This window comes from Triticum urartu, chromosome 5A (assembly GCF_056163025.1).
Source record: "Triticum urartu cultivar PI428250 chromosome 5A, HENAU_Tu73, whole genome shotgun sequence".
Taxonomy (NCBI): domain Eukaryota; kingdom Viridiplantae; phylum Streptophyta; class Magnoliopsida; order Poales; family Poaceae; genus Triticum; species Triticum urartu.
The window spans coordinates 449,291,570-449,313,917 of record NC_141877.1 but is presented as its reverse complement, the minus strand read 5'-3'; the positions used below and the strand labels follow the sequence as shown (position 1 = coordinate 449,313,917).

Sequence of the window (22,348 nt, the reverse complement as noted above, 5' to 3'; positions counted from 1 at the left end):
ATTCCGCTCGGAAGAAAAATAAAAAGAAATACTAAACGGACTCCAAAAGTTCCGAAATAATTTTCACGGGCTTCTAAAATCAAGCCGCACAAGGTGAACATTTATTCGGGCCCTAAATGCAATTTTGAAAAACGCACATTTTTCCTAAATTCAAATAAAACACCAAAAAACTCCGAAATAAAATCTTATTTGATTTTATTATTAAATCCTCAATATTTCTTTATTTTGGGAAAGTCATTTTATTCCCTCTCTCATATTTTTGTAATAGAAATAATTGATGATAAAATAAATAAAATCAAATGATCCTATTTTCAAAATTTGAGAGAACTCAAAAATGAAAATAACGAAATCCCCAACTCTCCATGGGTCATTGAGTTGCGTAGAATTTCTAGGATCAACCAAAATGCAAAATAAAATATGATATGCATGATGATCTAATGTATAACATTCCAAATTAAAAATTTGGGATGTTACATATGCCCGCGCTTTCGAGCGCCGCGCGGTGGCCATCCAGCAGGAATCACCATCCCGAACCGCTGGATCGCTACCCAGGCCGGATTCCGCACAGGGCCGGCCTGCACAGCCTTCTACGACACCCCTCGCCGTGACCGCGGTGCGCCCGTTCCGCCGGCTCACCTCAGCCGAGCTACTCGAGCGTCGCCGCCAAGGGTTGTGCTTCAACTGCGACGGGCCCTACACGTCCGGCCATGCTTGCCCGCGACTCTTCTACCTGGAGGTTGCAGACTACATTCCAGAGGACGCCGTCGCCGCCGACTTGGCCGCCCCAGCTGTCGAGAAGGTGTTTGACGCTGGTTGATCACCTCAAGGAGTTCCGCAAGCGCTTCCCCACCTTACAGCTCGAGGACGAGCTGTTTGTGCAGGCGGGGAGAAGTGTTATGGCCGGTTTAGCTAGGCCCACCGGGCAATCTTAGCCCACAAGTTATCTTAGATTAATTCTTATGCAAGTTATCTAGGTTATAAATATAGGCTGTAAGACTCTGTTTGGAATCAAGCAATAAGAAGATTATTATCTCTATTGCCCGGCTCCCAGAGGAGCCGGAACCCTAGCCGTCTTTAACCCTAGCCGCCGCCGCCATCTCCCTCCTCTTCCGCGACGGCGCCCAACCGCCGGCGCGGCCGCTCATCGCCTCGCCCAGCCCCCTCCTTCCCCTACTGCTTACGCCCCAGGCCTGGTAGGGTACAAGTTCTTACCACATACACAGTCCAGAGCAAAAGGGAGTGGATTTACAGCTTTGTGCTCAGCGTCACCAATGCAACTGACCCATACTAATGGTGTCATCTCTGGAGACTGCAGCAGTAGGTTGCCAAATAATAGCGCAAGAAGTAATAGTAGCAGCCTTCGAGCTCCACGCTGAAGCTGGTACATAAGAAGAGAATCACACTGGATATTGTTCTTATCTTTCTAGAAAAGAGAAAAAATGATTGAATTCCGGGTTTTTACACGCAGTAGAGCTAGCCATCAACATGCCATGGACACTATGAAGCTAGCCTTTGTAGCACGTGATTTTTTGTGCCTATCCAGGAGTAAAAAAAAGAGTTCTTTAGAATAGATCCTTTGAAAACAATTCCTTGAATAAATTTCTCTAGAGGCCCATAAACAAGTCAGGGAGAAAAAGAAAGGAACATCACATGCATCTAGGAAAAACACATGCCTGGGACAACCACTATGTGGTGGTAAATTGCTAGAAAGGGGAGAAAGAATGCATGTTCTCCCAGATTTGTACACGTAGTTGCATCACTACATGCATACATTGTTCTACCAAGGATGCATATACAGTCTGCATTAAGGCACACCTATCCCTCTTCCAACAGAATGAAGCAGGCAATGTATTGTATCAATCATATGAATGACATGCTTGTAGTCAATTAAGTACATGTGTCAACAATCAGAACAAGAATAACCAAGTTCTTCGACCAAAGTTCAAACTTATCAAGTGGGATAAAATTTGAAACCGTAAATTCAAAGAACAAACTAAAATTCAAGATCATCAAGACGATAGCAAGCGAACCATTTTTGTGAAGTTGTCATACTCAAAATCTCAATCAATAATGCGACCAGTGAAGTCACGTAGCACCTAGGAAAAAGCATAGATTGATTTGCTTAAATTAAAATAGATTTGTGCGGCAGTTTTTTTAGAGAATAAGTGAGAAAAACTGCACATAATATTTGGGTAGGGAGGGTGGTATCCTCAATATTGTTTCCATATGAGCAGGGGGAAATGTTATAATCCACATCACCAGCATCCTCTGTTATCCCCTCTTCTTGTGTGCATTAGTACATTTTTTTTTCTAAATTCTGCTTGTTAAAACAGGGTCAAACTAACAACATGAAACTAACAAAAGGCTGATTGTATCCAGAACTTGATAATAAATAAAAAGCTCTTGACTTCACCGCAAGAAAAAGCAGGAACATGTTAACATGAAGCTGGCTATATAACATATTAATATAGTTTAGGATCTCAACTGAAACAAATACAATAGTTTTATTTTGCAACTGGTGTTATTACTGTTGGATGTGATTGCACAGCGTGTATATTCACTCCTAAAGTCTCAATGTTACCAAAGAAAATACTGAACATCGGCAAACATACACACAAGAAGCATCTGCATTCACAAGTACACAGAACTTACTTGGCAATATAAGTACTTGGAATTTTCTTGCAAAGTTAATATGTTCAAATGTAGATCAAGGTGGCATAGTAATATCTACCTGTTCTACAAACTGTATGTATCTTGCAACATCATATTTGAATTGAGTTCCGCCTCCAGGGAAAACAAGATAATCGACGGACATTGTGTCCCAGTTCTGATCCTTCTTATATTTCACCAGTTCGGGGTAACCGGGTGAGGAACATTGTTGTACCAAGTATGGAATTCAGAAAGGATATTACCAAAGCATTAGTAGTCTGCTAATTAAACCTTAAGCTACAGAAGGCATTGATTTAATCAAGGTAAACAGTACAAGTTGCACTATCTGCCTTGAAATCTCATAATGGTTGAAGGATCAAGGGTCCTAATACTATCAGATTATGAATCTGAACCCTTCAAACCATATAGATTTTCCTCTGCTAATATTTCACAGCTGCAGGAGTCCTTCTTCACTACCAATGATGCCCTGATGTATGGATAATAATTAGACTTGTCAGCACACAAGAACTTTGAAAGCAAATTACCTCCAAAGGAATCAATAATGCCAGACACCTTCTTTAGGCATTCAGATGCATACCAAGAAGATGGGCTGGAAGAGGCGGAGCTGGGCTGACCGCCACCATATGCGACCGGGGATGGAGTCGTCGGCCACATTTAGGGCCCTCCCGCAGGCCGCCTCCCCGTCTGCAGCGGCCCCGAGGAGCCCTCGGCAGCAACGGCCGCGCGGGGCGTGCTCAGCGGAGAGATCGGCCCCGGAGGAGGCTGGACCCTGTGAAGACGGCGTGACGCGCAGAGGGACGGATCGAGTAGAGCGAGGCGGAGCAGATGGAGGCAGCGGCGCTGAGGTGGGAGGGGAGGCGAAGGCGACCAAGCCGCGGAGGAGACGAGACAGCGGTGAGGGAGGATTGCATGAGTGCCCCGCTCTTTCTCTCTGTCTTCTTATTATTCTTCCCTTTTCCCAATGAACATCCAACAAGGCGTGGCCCACTCAAAACAAGAGAAGGAGAAGTCACTCCTGCCAAACCCATGAGCCCACGCAATAAAAAATAGTGTATACTTGTGTCGACGTGGACATATCGAGAGGTCGCTCTTGATGCACATGTTAATGTTTTTAATTATACTTGCATAAATGTGTGCGTAGGGAGAATTATAATGAATCTTCTAAATAATTTTGAGTTTTATACATTGAGAAAAATGGATGGTCTTTTAATACAGAAGACATGTTGATTAAGGAGAAATGATATTTCAAACTATTTATACGAGTTGGGAATAAAAGATTGTGTACTTTATAGGGAAATTTCAAATTTATTAATAAATTGTTTTTTATTAAGTTTAGTATAATGTGTTAATTCAAATAGACGTATATTACACGTGCACATTTATTAATCTAAATAGACGTGTGTTGTACGTGCATACTTAGTAGTGAACACCGTGTGCAGGGAGGAAGCACCGTCGGAGACGAAACCGAAGCAGCAAAAACACCTTTCCGGTTAATAATCCAATCATCGCACGGAAAACACCACGTCTCGTCTGTCCATGTAGCAAAAGCAAAGCAATTAGTAGCAGAAGACGCCACGCAAAGCCCAGTCCGGCGTCGCCTCCTCCTCCTCCTCCGGCGATAGGGTTTCCCCCGATGGAGCAGCCCTCCACCTCCTCGCCGGCGGCGCCGCCCCCGCCCCCGCAGCGGCCGCCGACGAAGGTCCGGCTGCGGCGCCAGAGGCTGGAGGCGCTCCTGCAGGAGCTCCGGCAGACGCTCGACGGGATGGGCGACGCCGATCTCGGCGCCTCGCTCTCCGACGCGGACGCCGGCTCCGAGGCGCCCGAGTACGGGGACGGCGAGGGCGGCGGAGACGACGATGACGACGGTGACTCGGCGGCTTCGATGGCCAGCGACTCCGACCGCGCCACGGACCAGGTACGGTACGGATGCGGCGAGGTTTGGGACTTCGAGCCTGAAAATTCAGCGCACGAGGCTTTAATGAATTGCATTAATTGGCGTGTAACTGTTGAGCAATTGCGGTAATTCGACCAAGTTCTCGTTATTTCAGGTTTGTCGAACTAACTTGATCGGTTATTAGCCATCTGGATCTGAATTGGGGGTACCTTTGTTTCCGTAACTAGTTAAAAAGTGCTTCGATGCTACTGTTCTCATATTTGTCTGTGGTTCCTCTGCTTGGTGAGTGCTGACTGCGGACTAGTTGTGAACATCTGGAGTCAGATAGCCTACCATGGAAAGATGTCCTTTTACTAGAAGCAGGATCAGATGCAGTGAGGTTATCCAAAATAAAGATGTTGACATCTGTGATGGTGGAATAGTGGAATGTGATGGTTTAGGCTAAACATCTTCCTAGTATTCATAAACTAGGAATATAACTGCCGTTAACAGGGGGTGAGGATCAAGGATCAGTATAGCACGTGCAACCATTTTTCTATTTTGCATGTTATCCCCACCCTTGCCATTTAGAATGTGTGCCGAACAATCTCATGTCACTTTGGTTTTATTTTCTCGAGTGATATGAGGGAGATCATGGAGAGTTTTTATTATAGCTCATGTGCTATGAAGCCGTTAGCTGTCCCAACACTCTGAAGTCTGAACGGCTTGCTTTCACCTTGCAGGTGTTTGATCTCCTTAAATCTAGGTTTGAGTCACCAGAATTTCTTCAGGAGTTCCATGAAATTCAAAAGTCTGTATGTCAAAATGGTGCAGGTATGCCTCTACTGAATGCACTTGTTACTTTGTTAGTTATTAGAGAAAATTCCTTATTTGACACTATCTTAAAATCTGTTTCCTTATTTGACACTGGAAAAGTTTTTCTTCCCTATTTGACACAAGTTCTAAATTTTATTCCCTATATGACATTTCCGTCCATTTTGAGCCTAAATGACACATGAAAAGACTCTTTTGCCCCTCATGTGGTATGTGTGTGAGGGGCAATAGCGCACGCACGCAGCATCAGTGCGAGGGCAAGAGAACACCCGCAGCAACACATACACATGTACCAACACACACGCACGCGCACACACACGCAACAACACGCACGCGCACGTGCACACACACACACACGAACAACATGCACGCGCACGTGCACACACACACACGCACACACACGCAGCAACACACATGCACGCGCACACACACGCACGCAGCACACACACACATACACACACACGCAGCAGCAGCAGCACACACACAGGCAGCACATAGGCACGCAACAGCACACACACGCGCGCGCACGTACACACGCAGTAGCAAACACACACTGCAGCACACATGCACACACACATGCAGCGGCAGCACACATGTGCGCGTGCACCCACACACGCAACAGCACACACGCGCGCGCACACACATACCGCATGAGGGGCAAAATCGTCTTTAAAGGTGTCATTTAGGCTCAAAATGGACAGAAGTGTCGTATAGGGAATAAAATTTAGGACTAGTGTCAAATAGGGAAGAATAACTTTTCCAGTGTCAAATAAGGAACCAGATTTTAAGACAGTGTCAAATAAGGATTTTTCTCTAGTTATTACTGCTGGTAGTGCCTAATGTATCTAAGTATGGACACCTAAAATAACTAATGCAGTGGAATGTTGTGTTTCACATATCTTTTTATTTAACCTTTCTCGAAATAGAGTTGCGATACTCTAAAGTTCATTCAATGTTCTTTGCCACAGTTGAATTGGATAAATCATGGGATGTAATAAAGGCGGGAGATGTGTGGGAAGATGATGACGACAATGGATATGTTCTTGTTAAGCCAGAGGATGCAGCTGAAGGGATAGCTTTCTTTGTAGCCACATACTTATCAACACTTACAAAAACCAAGGTAGGAATGTGATTCTATCATCACCTCGATACCTTCGTTCCTGTTCCCTTATGATGTGGTTTGATGCAATAAACAATCATTGATTTAACGTCTGTCCACATGATAATCAGTATATTTGAGAAAAATTGGTTCATTTCCGTGTCACCACATCTCTCTATAAGAGATGCCCCAGTCACCATGTTCCGGACTTTATACTTGTGCTGCTCTTCTCTATAATATATCAGTGTTTTTTTACCGAGTCATTTCTTTTCATGTATGTGAGTTGATCTATACATCTGATCCATGAATATCTCATGTTCTACAGGAATTATCTCCTGATCGACTTCAGAAAGGTTTGCTCTCTCTTTTCTTTGTTCATCAGAATGATTACTCGAATCATTTCAATAAAAGTTCTGATGCTGAACTTCATCACCGCTCTTCTGCCAGCCCTTAAGAAGACATTTTCAGCCGAGAAGAGAAAAGGCAAACTTCGGAAGGCATGGGATGGGACAAAAGTCATTTATAATGTAGCTTCATGGGGTGCTACAGCTGTTGGGTAAGTTATTCCACTAACCCTGGCAATGAACTTTCAAGAAATGTTGACCCAACCTACATAGCTTGTTGGTAAGCTTGGGTTCCCGATGGAAATACTGCAAATTAGTTTTCTGTCAATTTCATCTCACAAAGCACACAAGCTGCTGAGCATAGTCAAATATGCTGCCAGCTATGCCTTCAGAGTTTGTCTTAGTCAGCCGTTATGTAATCCCTTCCAATCTAGTGAGTTACATACTGAAGCTTCAAAATGCTCCTGAAGAGAGGTTATGCTCTATTGGTCTTCACTAGTCCTAACTAACCCTGGGAGCAAATATGTTATATGTGTTGGCTCCATGATTGATCACTTCCAGTATCTGATGGAGCCAACAAATCTAGACTGGTTCTGGCGTATGTAAGATTGCCATATTGAGGCATCAATTGGGAATGGGACCGGTTCGGACAAGGGGCAGTCATACCCTTAAAAAAATTCATCTAAATCATAAATATTAACAGCCTTATTTCATTTGTAAGTACTGCATGTATGCATAATACATATCCTGTGTAATCTGATTGCAGTGCACATTTTTCATGGTAACAGCATCTACAATAACCAAGCAATTCTTAAGGCAGCAGGCACAGCCATTCAGATGTCCTGGCGTGTGGTGTCCAAGTTCCTGTGAGTGATGGGTGGTGGTGATTGTTGTAACTGGCGTGCTACATTTATTTAGGTAAAGGATACCACATTGGTTGGAAATGTCCGAGTAGTTGATATACTGCCGATTGAAGAATTGAGGTCTAGAGTATGTCTGTTGGGATGTTTGAAGGATTGAGGCTTAGCGTTTAGGTTTGTTGATTGAAGGCGCGGAAGCCCATTTAAATAAATTACGTTGGTGCTAGAATGTAAATAGGCCATTCATCTGGCTGTGTGCGGCAACTGAAGCTCGGCATATGTATCCCCAAAATGTAAATATGACATTCATGTCAACAACATTGCATTGTGCCAGAATAAACTTTGTGAATGAACTGCACCAAATGAATATGCACACTTGTTTTGATATTTTTATTTCCGTGCCAGAAAAGGAATATGCTCAATTGATTGCAAACAATTGTACTACCACATGTGTGTCGAATGGAGCTTGACAGAATACAGTGGTGATATTGAAACTCGGTAACATCTCCATTGTTTTGTAACTGGTGGCACTTAAAACCGAAAATCTGTACCCTAAAGCACAAGGAGCAATCTCGCCATCACAACCAAATAAGAAACTAATGGCACATCTGGAGCACACAAGCCCAGCCACTGGTGTTGTTCCTTTTATTCTAGGAGACCCACCCAATTTTACACAGATCCAAAACGCAAAGATGAAGGGAATAATCATAGGTCGTCTACATTGCATTCTCCAAGGTAAACCTTGACGCTCCGAGGAGAACCGCAGCTACCTTCCGCTATAAGTGCTCTATCGTTGGCTGCCATGTGCTGAATTATTTTGTATATCATCTCAATCTGATGCAAATAAAGAACATAATGCATGAGTTAAGATATTGCAAAATAGAAGTTGGCAAAAAACATAAGGCATGAGAAAGGTGAAATTACATCTTTAGGGCAATGGCAACGATCTGCGATTTGCTCCAGGGTCAATGGTTCAGCAGGGTCTTTGCAGCTGAAAGAGAACAAGAAACATATGTGACCAACAGGAATATAAGTACCTCCAGAAGGAGCATTCATAGGATTAATCAATGGAAGTCAAAGTACAGGCATAAGTCAACAATATTTCAGTCTTCAGCAGTTCTGGTAATAACCTGGAATTCTGTGATGTGCTGAAATTGAAAGCACATTGCAGTGAAACTAGCAATAAGAGATGCTTGTCATAGGGTAAAGTGCAAACCATGACTGCGAGTTAGTCAAATTTAACCGAGTGGGGCAGCATTTGGTTGCAGCATCAATGGTTCAGCAGGGTCAACAAAAACTGTAATAGGACTCCCTTTGGGCCAAAGTGCATTAATGGTTCTGATGGCCTTCGGGAAAATGGTCGCAAATGATAAGCAAGTTTAGTCCATAAACAGAAAATCTAGCACACCTAAGCTTTAGATGTATCTGGTCGGGAAAATGGTCGCAAATGATAAGCAAGTTTAGTTCATAAACAGAAAATCTAGCACACCTAAGCTTTAGATGTATCTGGTCTGAGACAGTACAGTACTCTGAGAGGAATGCAATGGGATGGACGGTAGAGGGCTGCCTGCGCCCAAAAGCGATGATTCACTTGACCCCTTGTCTATAGGGACCTTGTGGCATACAACCGCCACGACTCCTGCATTGTAGCCGCCCCTTTTTCTCTTTCTTTTGACTGTCTCGTGGATGACGAAAGAAGGGAAGTTACAGAAGGGGGCAGTGAAGGCTTGCCAAGTAGACAGCAAGTCCCCCACCCCGTCAGTCCTGTGTTGCCGTAGCGTGCCCTACTTCAATAAGGGTTCAGTAGCTTGTCCGAGAGGATGATCAGCCAGCCACACTGGGACTGAGACACAGCCCAGACTCCTACGGGTAGCAGCAGTGGGGAATTTTCCGCAATGGGCAAAAGCCTGACGGAGCAATGCCACGTGGAGGTGGAAGGCCTACGGGTCGTCAACTTCTTTTCTCGGAGAAGAAACAATGACAGTATCTGAGGAATAAGCATTGGCTAACTCTGTGCCAGCAGCTGCGGTAAGACAAAGGATGCAAGCGTTATCCAGAATGATTGGGCATAAAGCATCTGTAGGTGGCTTTTCAAGTCCGCCTGTTCAAGCAGCAGTCTAGCTATCTGATGGCATGTAACTGTCAATCATAATCCATGAAGAATTTCTGAAATCTAGATTAATCTAAACATTTTCAGTTACCCAAGAGACATTCGGCAGGTAACAGAGGGCATGCATACCATGTAATCTAAACATTGCCTGGAATACTACGCAAACAAGTACAGCTTCATCAAAGAACAAAAAATGTAATACTCCCTGTCAAAACACGTCTTATATTTTGATACAGAGGGAGTAAGAGACTTCATACCTGGCCTCATTGAGAACAGTCAGCACCCTTTTCTGAAGGGCCAATACCTCTCCTGCTGCTTTTTTCCCTGCCTCGACACCTGCATCATACAGCATATATAATGATAAGAATGACAATAATAAGTTATGAATCATGAGCAATACTAGTGCATCTTGAGGATAGTACCAGGCTGATGATATGCGTTGATGTTTACTAAAGAAGCATAAATTCCAACTGCACGTTCATAGAGTGCAACCAGTGCTCCAACAGCTCTGGGAGTTACTTCTTCCACAGTAACGGAGATGGACTCTCGGTCATTAGAATAAAGAGCAGAGCGTGTACCCTGCGAGGTATAGGTTTCCTCTGTCATTAATCACCGTATACTAGTGCACAAATTAACATAATTATATGTCTTAAAATCTGAACTCTGAAGACAAACCTGCAACATCCCAAACAAGTAGTCACCACATGTGACTCCAGGTTCAAGCTCCCAATCATGACCTGGAGGCCTGTCACGCAAAACCTCGATAAAAGTAACGAAGAAGTTGTGCACCCCTTCTCTTAGCTGTTGAATGTAACTGAAACCATAGACAGTTTAGTAAAAGTTGCACTTTAACCACAGTAAGTAATGTAAAAAAATAAGTGTGAACTTACGCATGTTGGTCTGTGCTTCCTTTGTTACCATATACCGTTAGCCCTTGATTAACCTGACATTAAAATTTTATATGCTTAACAAAGCACACAGCTGAGCATAAAATCTGGCAGCTGGTAGTGTAGATACAGAACATCAGGTACTGGGAGTAGAGAAGCAAGGATACATACCCGATTGCCGTCAAGGTCAAATTCTTTCCCAAGAGATTCCATGACAAGTTGTTGTAAATATCTACTCAAAAGTAGCAGACTATCCTTGTAAGGAAGCACAACCATATCCTGGAAGAGGGATAAAGTCACTAGTAAGCAAAGTACTGAAATCAGAAACCTCGACATAAATTGTAACCAATGAAGACACAAACCTTACTGCCTATTCCATCTGTAGCCCAATACCAAGATAACGCAAGTAATGCTGCTGGATTTTCCTTAACCTGGATAAGTGCAAAGCAATATTTGAGACATCTCCATAGTCATATCATATGACCAAACTAGTCTATACATCTAAATCCATACCACAGTGTTCCTGGTTTCCTCATCCATTAGTGCTGCACCAACTAGCATTTCCTTGACATCGATACCCTGTTAAGTGTCAAAAACCACTCATATTAATATGGAATTTCATGGAAGTCCGCTTCTCTGCAACACGGGAAAGTGGAAGGCACTGACCTGTAATGCAGCTGGAAGTAACCCCACCGCTGACAATTCTGATGTTCTACCACCAACCCAGTCAAACATAGGAAATCGATCTAACCATCCCTCTATTCTGGCAGTGTTATCTAATAGAGAATTTTCTTGAGTGATTGCAACACCCTGCAAAACAGATGTGTCATCAGATATCAATTGTTTTACAATAGGGCCGTGAGAGCAATCTGTTTCCGTCTTAAAAAATTGTATGATTGTCTTATGCACAGTTTTCACACTGGTTTAGAAAAATCAATTGTATTATCAAGATGAATGCTTACTTATTGAGCAATGACAATGACCACAAAATTATGTATTGATGCATCAAATCCATAGAGAATCGAGTTATACGACACAACTAAAATACTACAAACGCGGTAAGAACTGGATCCAGGGCAGTTCATACAGATTCTCTCCTTGTCACTAGTCTGTACATGAAACATGAGACAAATCATTTCAGTGTACCTCACAACCCTGATAGGATGGCATCAGCATCTATAGTAAATTAGCAGCCCAGAGTAATATTCACTGCTTGCAGTTAAAGATTAGCCCAACATACAACATTTGCCATTTCAATATATGAATTAACATGCAAAAGGGGAAAAAAGAACTGAGGTCAAAACCTGTTTTGAAAAATCCAGTCCAGCATCTCTGAAGGCTTTTTGTACTTCTAGTAGACCATTCCGGGTTTCAGGTGTACCACCACTCTGTACGTATAAACAAGCATGTGATGCGAACAAGTATCTAATAGCAATGGGAAAAGAGGGGCATAATAAGGAGATATAGGAACTATATATGTACCTTAGAGATTACAATTACAAGAGTAGATTTAAGTTCCTCCCCTAGTTGAGCAATTTGATGATCAATTCCAGCAGGGTCGGTGTTGTCAATAAATCGTATCTGATATCAAGCAGAAAAAAAAGGTAATGCTTACAGTGCTTGAAACACACCTAAATACACAGAATGGAAAAATGCAATCAAGGTACATAGCGCAGATTAGAGAACTCGGGACAATACCTTCAATGGGGGGTTATCAGGCGCAAGTGCCTCAGAAACAAATTGAGGCCCCAAAGATGATCCTCCAATTCCTATAGAGAGTATTTGAGTAAAACGACCAGCCTGAGACGACGGAGGTTTAATCTGCATTTTTATAGCAAAACTGGCTTGTAAGAGCTTGTAGTGAACTAATGATTAAAAGTGAAGGTAGGAAAAGCCTGAATAGGCTTAACATAATCGGCATCCATCTCTGTATGATGCATATTCCCTAAAATACAAGCAAGCCAATCTCCAAACTGTGTGTGCGTGCGCTTGCGTGTGTGTATTACAATGACAGAGCATGCTTACGCACAAACATACTCAAGACTTCCTCATGGATGGCATATCACAGCAACAGAATTGTACAACAAAAACCTGGACGCTCAACTTCTGATAATTCCATCGCGAATGCTTCTAGGTGCCTTGCTAGACAACTAAAGCTAGTTACCACTGGCACTCTTTCTCTGACTGACTATAAGTAATTGCATTGCCTCAGCCCACCCCTAAAATTAAGCTTTAATATCATGGCAGAGATATAAATACACAAGAGTGATGCCATTGCATCACAAACTCACATACTCCTTATCAACCCTATATATACTCCTCAGACCTCAGGAGTAGCAACAATTCAATCAATTGTATGAGAAATTAAATGCAGTGAAATGCGCTGACCTTGCCAGAGACGACGTCCTGGGAGAAGGCGAGGATGTGGTCGACGGTCTTCTCGATCTTGGTGCGGAGGAAGGAGTTGGGGGCGAGGCCGGGGTCGCGGAGCCAGTAGTGGCCCACCATGCGGCCCTCGTCGGGGTTGGCGATGGCGCCCTTCTCGAGCTCCCCCATGGCGACGAAGGCGCGCTGCATGAGCGGCTCCATCTGCAGGAGGAAGTCGTCGGTGAAGCCCATCCGGCTGACGTCGACGAAGAGGCCCAGCTGCTTGTGCTGGTAGAGCCACTCGACGTAGCGGTCCCAGAGCTTGATCGGGTCCTTCTCGACCGCAGCGCCGCCGCCCTGGCCCGGCGCCCTGGACGCGAGCGGCGGGGCCGGGGCGTGGGGGGAGCCGGAGGAGCGGGAGAGGTCCGCGATGGAATGGGGCGCGCGGAGGCGGAGGTGGGAGGGGCGCATGAGGAGCTGCCTCCGCAGCCGCAGCCGGCACGCGGAGGAGGAGGAGGGCGGCGCCGCCGCGCCGGAGATGGACGCCATCTCCGCCGGAGGTCGCGGTCGCGGTGGGCTGGCTCTGGCGGCGGCTCGCTGGTCACGGGCGGCGCATCCAACTCCGAAGAGAGAAGAGGGTTTAGTTTTGGGGGGAGTCCACGAGGAGGAGGACGAGGAGTTGTTGGCGTCGCTGGGCTTGGCTTTATCTGGGGGAAGACGAAGGCCCACAGGTCAGCGTCGGAGCGGGTGGACGCGGCCGTCCCTGCGCTGCGCTCGCGGCGGCTGGGGCTGGGAGGCACGTGTGAGAGAGAGGTGCGGCGGTGTGGCCTCGCCGGCCGGGGGCGGAAAGATCTGAACGGACGGCGAGAGGCCGATGGCGGGTGGGGCCGGGGAGGATCTTTCCGTGACGGGACAAAAACTGCGACAGAAGTGTTGAGGCGACGAACGCGCAGGCGTGTTCGCGTCCGCGTCCGCGTATTGGAAACGGGAATCCCATGTGCGTTTTCTTCTCTGACGAATAATGGGGTCCTGCAGCTCTCTGCGATGTGCATTTCTGGAAGGAAATGCGTTGGTTTGTGCCGCTGGGAAGGCGACGTTTGTTTTCAAGAAAAGTAAAAAGGCGGCGTTTTCTACGGGCTGGCTGACGGAGAAAGCAATTTCTTTCTTCCGATGATGGGGAAAGCGATTCAATTCGCTGCGTGTGGTTTTGCTTCTCTGTTGTTCATTTTCAAACTGAAAAGCCGCCGTGGCCGTCGTACGCCTCTAGTTTGGCTTCTACGGGTCGTGGTTCTCATGGCATGTGTTGCTCGCACCTGCGGCGGTGTGCTTTTCATCCTTCATTCAATACTTTGCGTGCTTTTCATCCTTCGTTCAATACTTCGCTGCCTTCGGGTGTGCATTTTTTCCTTTTCTTTTTTGGATAGACAGCTAATACAAAAACACGATACAGATCCAGGTGGCTCTTGCAACCAGCAGGCTGTCTCACCAGGGGCAAAGCCTATTTTGGTTAGTCTATCTATCAGGTCTCACGGTTAGCAGGTGAGACCCGTCCTGATGGATGATACGTGACATTCTGCTTTGTGATTTATGAATGCCACGTGTCATCCATCAGAATGGGTCTCGCGTGAGACCTAGTCTCATAGAGTTCTTTTCCATCTTCATGGTCATGATCTCGAGAAGTCCCATGAGGCTTTTTGTCTTCTTGAACAGATGACCATTCCTTGCCCTACCTTGATCGGTAGGATGCCGTGAATTGATAACTCTGGCCGAGTTATTGTTCTGGTCAATAGACTAATTTCTCATCTTTGTTATTATCCATGCCCCCTCTGTGTTCTATTTTTTGAAAGCTAGCAGGAGAGCTGCTAAGATTCCATTGCAGAGGAAGAAGCCGATGGCCGAAACTGCTCGGTTTATTGACCCTCTGTGAATAGACTAATCCGACGCTCATCCGCCTCTCTTGCCTGGTCGCGTCGCTAATGGCCGTCTCGCCCCCGCAGGCCACAGCCACCGGTCAGAAACCCCAACTGAGTCCTGCCTCATGCTCAGCGCTAATGGCCATTTAGGAAAGCGATTGCCTCCTTCCGACTGCGATGTGCTAAAAGGCCAACTGAGCCCTCAGTTTTTAGCCTTTTACGAAAGCATTGCCTATGTCTCAAAAAAAAAAAACGAAAGCGATTGCCTCCTCTGCACTGTGGTGATGTGTTAAACGCTTCAGTATTCAAAATGATTGCTCTCGCAAAAAATAAAAAATAAAATGGTTGACAGCTTGACAAGACTGATCTGCTGCCCTTTTGCGCAGCTCAATTGACCTTACCTTTCTGTGGCCTATATGAATCGCTAAACCCAGGAAACCAAAATTGCTTTTCACAGCCAGAGCAAGAAATTTTTTAACCGTTTTCCCTATTTGGGAGTAGTTTTGCTTTTTTCTGAAAGAGGAAATAACCCTCTACCTCTACATCGGGTGATGCACACAGCCATATATTATTGATCATTTAACGATGCCAGGTAAAATTAGCATCGGTGCGGAACGAAATGGCTTACAGAAAAATTAAAGAAAATAACATGGCTTTATATGCATTTAAGGAAAAATAACCTGGTTAGTTGGTGAGGGCTTTATCAAAAAAAAGTTGGTGAGGGGCGGCGATTCTCATTGCAACGAGGACCAACCTCAACCTGGCTGGGGGCCAAAATATACAAACACCAACCAAAGTAGGCCACGGAGATATATGCTAATCAAGTTAAAAAACTCCTCTGTGATTGCAACTGAACCCCGTGACAGAGACTGTTTGCAGCCACCTGACGAAGCTGCCCTCATAGTCATGAACGATGACTTGAATAATTAGCCGCCCCAGCGGGTCGCATGCAACACAAAGAATTCCGCAAGCCGGCATTGCCCATTGCCCATTGCCCGGCACCTACACTTTATTCCAACGGTGTGACAGAAAGGCGCAACGGTCCAGTGACACGACTTGCTAAAACTAATTTAGAAACGGACACGATCTCAAGGCAGGCCTGGAAATAAAATATACTAATTATTCAGAACATTTTTTGTCGAAAAAGGGAAAGCAGGTATGGGTACCAGGTCATCTCTTCAAAAACACCATCCATGTTTCAGTGCAGCATCTTTTCACTACAACTACAACAGACCGCCCGGAAATTGCTCAGTCGTCACGAGACCCAAGTACCTGCTTCTTGATGGAGCTGATTCTCATGATCAACTCGTCCCTGTTTTCCTGCATCATAAGTGGTAGAAATGTCAGTCCACCGCCGTGGGTATTTATCAGTTCAAACTTCAAACTGAGACTGGGTACACTAATCACCTTAAATATCAGATATCGCGAGGTGAACCAAACTGTGAAGCCGAGGCCAACCACTTCCATCACCTGAGGAACCTGCCCATGTACAGTCGTATTATGAGATTCACAAATTTCCATGCGCGTTTCCTAGGTTATTTCAGAACTTATTTAAAGAAGGGGGTGTTTTTAGAGCTGGTACAATTGCTGAGTATGATCAGGTAACTGTTCCACTAAGATCAAACCAGATTCTACCCGTTCGTGGAATCAAAGTTTGCACTGCTCACCATTTCCAGCAAATAAACTACTCCTTCCTTCCCAAAATGTAAGCCCTATTTGTTTTGTCCTAAATCAAACTCTCTTAAGTTTGACCAAAGTTTATAGAAAAAAAATCCACGTCAACAATACCAAACAGTTGGGATAGGCTAGAGGTGAAACCCATAAGATCTCTCAACCAACTCATGGTTCTGGCACATGGATAGCAAGCTTCCACACACCCCTGTCCATGGCTAGTTCTCTCGTGATATCACTCCAGTCCTTCAGATCCCTCTTTACGGACTCCTCCCATGTCAAGTCCGGTCTACCCCGACCTATCTTGACATTATTAGCGCGCTTTAGCCATCCGCTATGCACTGACGCTTCTGGAGGCCTGCGCTGAATATGCCCAAACCATCTCAGACGATGTTGAACAAACTTCTCTTCAATCGGCGCTACCCCAACTCTATCTCGTATATCATCATTCCGGACTCGGTCCTTCCTTGCATGGCCACACATCCATCTCAACATGCGCATCTCCACCAGACCACCACACCTAACTGTTGAACATGTCGCCTTTTAGTCGGCCAACACTCAGCGCCATACAACATTGCGGGTCGAACCGCCGTCCTATAGAACTTGCCTTTTAGCTTTTGTGGCACTCTCTTATCACAGAGAATGCCAGAAGCTTGGCGCCACTTCATCCATCCGGCTTTGATTCGATGATTCACATCTTCATCGATATCCCCATCCTTCTGCAACATTGACCCCAAATATCAAAAGGTGTCCTTCCGAGGCACCACCTGTCCATCAAGGCTACCCTCCTCCTCCTCGTGCCTAGCAGTACCGAAACCGCACCTCATGTACTCGGTTTTAGTCCTACTAAGTCTAAAACCTTTGGATTCTAAGGTCTGTCTCCATAGCTCTAACTTCCTATTGACCCCCGTCCGACTATCATCGACTAGCACCACATCATCCGCAAAGAGCATACACCATGGGATATCTCCTTGTATATCCCTTGTGACCTCATCCATCACCAGAGCGAAAAGACAAGGGCTCAAAGCTGACCCCTGGTGCAGTCCTATTTTAATCGGGAAGTCATCAGTGTCGCCGTCACTTGTTCGAACACTTGTCACAACATTATCATACATTTCCTTGATGAGGGCAATGTACTTTGCTGGGACTTTGTGTTTCTCCAAGGCCCACCACATGACATTCCGCGGTATCTTATCGTAGGCCTTCTCTAAGTCAATGAACACCATATGTAGGTCCTTCTTTTGCTCCCTGTATCTCTCCATGAGTTGTACCAAGAAATGGCTTCCATGGTCGACCTCCCAAGCATGAAACCAAACTGATTTTTGGTCACGCTTGTCATACTTCTTAAGCGGTGCTCAATGACTCTCTCCCATAGCTTCATTGTATGGCTCATCAGCTTAATTCCACGGTAATTAGTACAACTCTGAACATCCCCCTTGTTCTTTAAGATTAGTACTAATATACTCCGTCTCCATTCTTCTGGCATCTTGTTTGCCCAAAAATGAGGTTGAAAAGCTTAGCCATACTATAGCTGTTTCCGAGGCCTCTCCACACCTCAATGGGGATACAATCAGGGCCCATCGCCTTGCCTCCTTTCATCCTTTTTAAGGCCTCCTTGGCCTCCGACTCCTGGATTCGCCGCACAAAATGCCTGCTGGTATCATCAAAGGAGTCTGTCCAGTTCAATGGTAGAGCTATTATTCTCCCCACCGAACAGGTTGTCGAAATACTCCCACCATCTATGCTTAATCTCCTCGTCCTTCACCAGGAGCTGGTCTGCTCCATCCTTGATGCATTTGACTTGGTCAACATCTCTCGCCTTCCTCTCTCGGATCTTGGCCATCTTATAGATGTCCCTTTCGCCTTCCTTCATGTCTAACCGCTGGTAGAGGTCCTCATATGCCCGACCCCTTGCTTCACTCACAGCTCGCTTTGCAGCCGTCTTTGCCATCTTGTACTTCCCTATGTTGTCTGCACTCCTATCTAGGTATAGGCATCTAAAACAATCTTTCTTCTCCTTAATAGCCTTATGGACATCATCATTCCACCACCAGGTATCTTTAGCTTCTCTTCTACTTCCCTGGACACTCCAAACTCCTCTGAGGCCACCTTACGAATGCAAGTCGCCTCTTCATCCACATATTGTTTGCATCACCTCCTTCCCCCCAAGGGCCCTCCTTAATGACCCTCTCCTTGAATGTTTGAGCTACCTCCCCCTTGAGCTTCCACCACCTTGTTCTAGCGACTTCCGCACGCTTATCCCACTGGACACGAATCCAAAAGCGAAAATCAGCCACCACGAGCTTATGCTGAGGGACAACACTCTCTCCAGGTATCACCTTACAATCTAGGCATGCACGCCTGTCTTCTCTTCTCGAGAGGATGAAATCAATCTGGCTAGTGTTGATCACTACTAAAAGTCACTAGATGTGATTCTCTCTGGTGACTTAGGACCACAAAAATAAGACATCATAAAATATATTTCCATGGTGCATCTTTTTGGTATCACATATATCGATATTTATTTTATAAACTTGGGCAAACTAAAAAGAGTCTTAGGACCAAAAGAATAAGACATATATTTTGCGATTCCAGGAGTATGCTCCCTTTTTAGCTATATATGCTTTCTCCAAAACAAACTTTTGATTGGTAATTCTTGTCTTTTTGTCATATCATGCTATTTGAAGTGTCATAAGCAAGTCATGGAAATGGAAGTCTGATTTCATTTTTCCTATTCCAATTGATGTCTACAAATAAATGGCGGCAGGTCCAAAGCTAGCCAGTTTTCAAACCAGACACATATTATGATGTAAACGATAATCCCCACTCTCAAGTGCATGCATTGGGACCAGGACGGGACAAGAGTGTGAGAAATAGAAATAAACGTACCACGGGGACTGATTCAAGTGCAGAAACCACTATTGATGATATCCAAATAGCAACAATGGCGGAGGACCCATAGACTAGAGCAGTATATGAACTGTCAGAATCCAACTACATAAGACAGTTCACAGAGTTAGTCCATTGAAATTGCATTACCGCAACCAGTGCACAGAATAGTACAAAATAGCAGTTTTCACAGCAAGAGCGGCCCTGAAAGAAATTTAATGGGATTTAAGAACAAGAGAGTTCCAAAAAATTATATCGTCCCTGGTGAATGTAAAATATTCGCTCAATCTCATGTATCAAAATTACAGCTGCATGAACTGAAAAGAATAGTACATTTTCGTTACATAAGATCCAGAAAGTAGCTGAATGTAATTATAAGGGCAAAACAGTGCGACCAAATTAACAGAGATTCTGAATCCAACATATAAATTGCTGCTGTTACTCATTGTCTTTTGAAAACAAACCTTCAACTTAGTGTATCATAAAGTGTTTACCTTTAGAAATATATGCACTTGAACAGATAGTTTTTCTTTGCTTAGACGCATATGTGCTTCTATGAAAAAAATAAAAGCACAGAGAAATCAGTTGTAACATCAGCAGAACTACTTCATTTGGATGGGCTTTGGCTGGGGATGCAAAGGCAACTGTTTCTGTTTGTTCACAAAACGCCCACGATTTGAATCTGGATTCTGAATTTGGAGGACAGTTATCGGGATCTGTCCATGCATATGTAGGTCTTGCTAGAACTTTGTGATGATCCCAGATGTCAGAAGCAAGAGGAGAAGGTGAACAGACTGTCATCACACATTCGCATCTCTATATCAGTAAAGAGAACACAATCACTCTCTAAGCATTCACTTTAGGAGCCGGCAAAAAACTTAGATCAAGTACCAACTAATATATAACTAACTAACTAAGGAACCACCTCATACACATGTGAGTATGTGACCGAAATTTCGTTAACTGCTTTTTCTCCATTGACCCCAACTCTAAATGTCCCCCTTCTCCTCGTCAACCCGCTCTCCAACACCAGCCCGTCACCCGAGGCCGGCGGTCGACCCCCATTGACCTTCCCACTAAGCACAGAGAGCATGAGTGCATCTCTGGTACCGGTGAACCCCAAACCCCACTCAGAAGACCTACCAACTAACCTCTCCAGCAAGGCCACCAGAGTCAGCTCTGCCTCGCAACTCTTACAATCTCTTCAGGGAGGTCACCCATTCTCTCCTCGACCACCATGTCTGCTCCACCTTGCAGCTCCGGCAAGTACTTGCACCACCAGACGGGACGAAGAAGCGCACAAATCACTGTGCAGACCAGGGGCTGAAAATTGCCTGAAATTTGGGTAATTTCAGGTAACTGTGCTCTACCAAATCTGTTTAAACTACCGTAACTCGATATCAAACTCCAGCACGTTCATCACCATAACCCAAAGATGGCAATGGCAACTTGCTTGTTTTCTCAATGTGGAACAAATAAGGTACATCCTGGAGCTCATCTGAACACCCAGGCAATCAGCCCCAATCTATATGTTAAACAAACACACTGAAGCCTCGACCAAGACAGATTCCTTGCATACAAATCGACAAATACCAAGGCGGGTGCACGCGCTCACCTCGACGCCCAGCTGGTTGAGAACGCTCCACGGAGCCAGCTCGCCCTGCACCTGCCCGTCTTCCTCCCCATTGCTCGCCTCCCGGCCGAAACCATCCAGCCCCTCCCGCTTCGCCGGCGCCGGCGCCGGCCACTCGGGCTTCTCAGAGACCAGACGTCTGAACCCGTCCGAGTCCTTGGTGGCACGCACGGCCACCCGCGAGGCTCCGGCGCGGCCAAAACCTTGAGCAGGGCTAGGGTTTTAAAGCTCTCGTACTTGCATTTTCACGGGATCCGAAAGTGAGAGGCGGAAGCTAAGCGCACCTTGCTGCGGCAGGGAGCTCGGCGCGCGGCGGGGTGGGAGGCGCACCAGCGCGGCGCCGGCGTGCGAAGCGGGCGGAGCCATCGGAGATTTTTTTTTTCCCAAGCTTGTAGTTCTGCTCGAGCGAGACTGGGGGTGGCGAGGTTTCCGGAGGAGCTCACAGCACCATTGCCTGTCTGTGTAGTGTGTACTGGCCGTCGCGCACAGACACGAGCGGAGGGTGGCGGGCTGGCGGCCCTGCGTCGGCCGTTTGGGGGTTGGGCTGGTTGAGAGGGGCGGCGCGGTAAAGAACAACCTTTGGGCTTGTTCTCTGCTGATTGCTGGAGCAAGGTGCGCAGAAAAATGACGGGCTTTGTGCTGTGACATGGACTGACGCGCGCTCCTGATAGAAATGCTTTCTCGAGTCCAGGGCTGCTTTGGTTGTGAAGCAAACTCTAGAGTTGTACACGCTCTAGCAATATCATGAGCCTCCCAGTTCATCTCTCTCTTCTCCTTTGTCTCAAAAGAAAATCTCTCTCTTCTCCTGCTAAAAAATGATAGCTTCGAAGTCTTCAAACTTATTCTTTATGTCTTGAATAATGGTTGAGCTGGTTCCCAAATATGGGCTCTTTGGGCCTGGCTTTATAGTTCTCCGCAGGTATCATGAGCCTCACAATCTGTCACCGCAGGTATCCTTCTAGTGTAAAGATCAGATGACAGTGCAAGACCTTCGTTGAAAGCCATAGCTTCCAAAATCCCCGGCTCAACTTGGCCCTGAACGGTCACCGCTAAAGCTCCCAAGAACTGACCCTGATCGTCTCGACGGAAGATACATGGATGGACCTTTCATGCCAAGGACAACGTGCTTAGATCATGTGTGCCCCTATCACTTGTCGGGCATCAATGTGTCGACGTTGGGTTTTGGCATGACACGAGC

The 22,348-nt window shown here is 45.6% G+C and overlaps 3 protein-coding genes across 4 annotated transcripts; 1 reads left to right on the top strand and 2 right to left on the bottom strand.

Annotated features, from left to right (window-relative positions):
• Positions 1 to 4,164: 4,164 nt before the first annotated feature.
• Positions 4,165 to 8,065, top strand: LOC125509613 (uncharacterized). 2 transcript variants are annotated; one of them, XM_048674621.2, is made up of 6 exons: positions 4,165 to 4,585; positions 5,287 to 5,377; positions 6,346 to 6,497; positions 6,802 to 6,829; positions 6,924 to 7,032; positions 7,587 to 8,065. In XM_048674621.2, the coding sequence occupies exons 1-6, from the start codon at positions 4,304 to 4,306 to the stop codon at positions 7,603 to 7,605; spliced, it is 681 nt and encodes a 226-aa protein (XP_048530578.2). In that variant the 5' UTR covers positions 4,165 to 4,303; the 3' UTR covers positions 7,606 to 8,065. The 2 variants fall into 2 exon arrangements, with proteins under 2 accessions (XP_048530578.2, XP_048530577.2); XM_048674620.2 differs by having other exon boundaries at positions 4,167 to 4,585; positions 7,609 to 8,065.
• An 81-nt stretch (positions 8,066 to 8,146) lies between these two features.
• PGI1 (phosphoglucose isomerase 1) lies at positions 8,147 to 13,952 on the bottom strand. The gene is made up of 14 exons (XM_048674618.2): positions 13,066 to 13,952; positions 12,376 to 12,498; positions 12,160 to 12,258; positions 11,982 to 12,065; positions 11,344 to 11,487; positions 11,191 to 11,256; positions 11,040 to 11,108; positions 10,849 to 10,956; positions 10,681 to 10,733; positions 10,466 to 10,604; positions 10,213 to 10,369; positions 10,048 to 10,126; positions 8,605 to 8,671; positions 8,147 to 8,514 (listed from the first exon to the last, which is right to left on the bottom strand). Exons 1-14 carry the CDS (start codon positions 13,591 to 13,593, stop codon positions 8,386 to 8,388), a joined length of 1,845 nt encoding a protein of 614 aa, XP_048530575.1. The 5' UTR covers positions 13,594 to 13,952; the 3' UTR covers positions 8,147 to 8,385.
• Positions 13,953 to 16,026: 2,074 nt separating this feature from the next.
• LOC125509612 (uncharacterized) lies at positions 16,027 to 21,694 on the bottom strand. The gene is made up of 5 exons (XM_048674619.2): positions 21,435 to 21,694; positions 21,133 to 21,353; positions 19,518 to 19,622; positions 16,365 to 16,436; positions 16,027 to 16,277 (listed from the first exon to the last, which is right to left on the bottom strand). Exons 1-5 carry the CDS (start codon positions 21,514 to 21,516, stop codon positions 16,206 to 16,208), a joined length of 552 nt encoding a protein of 183 aa, XP_048530576.1. The 5' UTR covers positions 21,517 to 21,694; the 3' UTR covers positions 16,027 to 16,205.
• Positions 21,695 to 22,348: the final 654 nt, after the last annotated feature.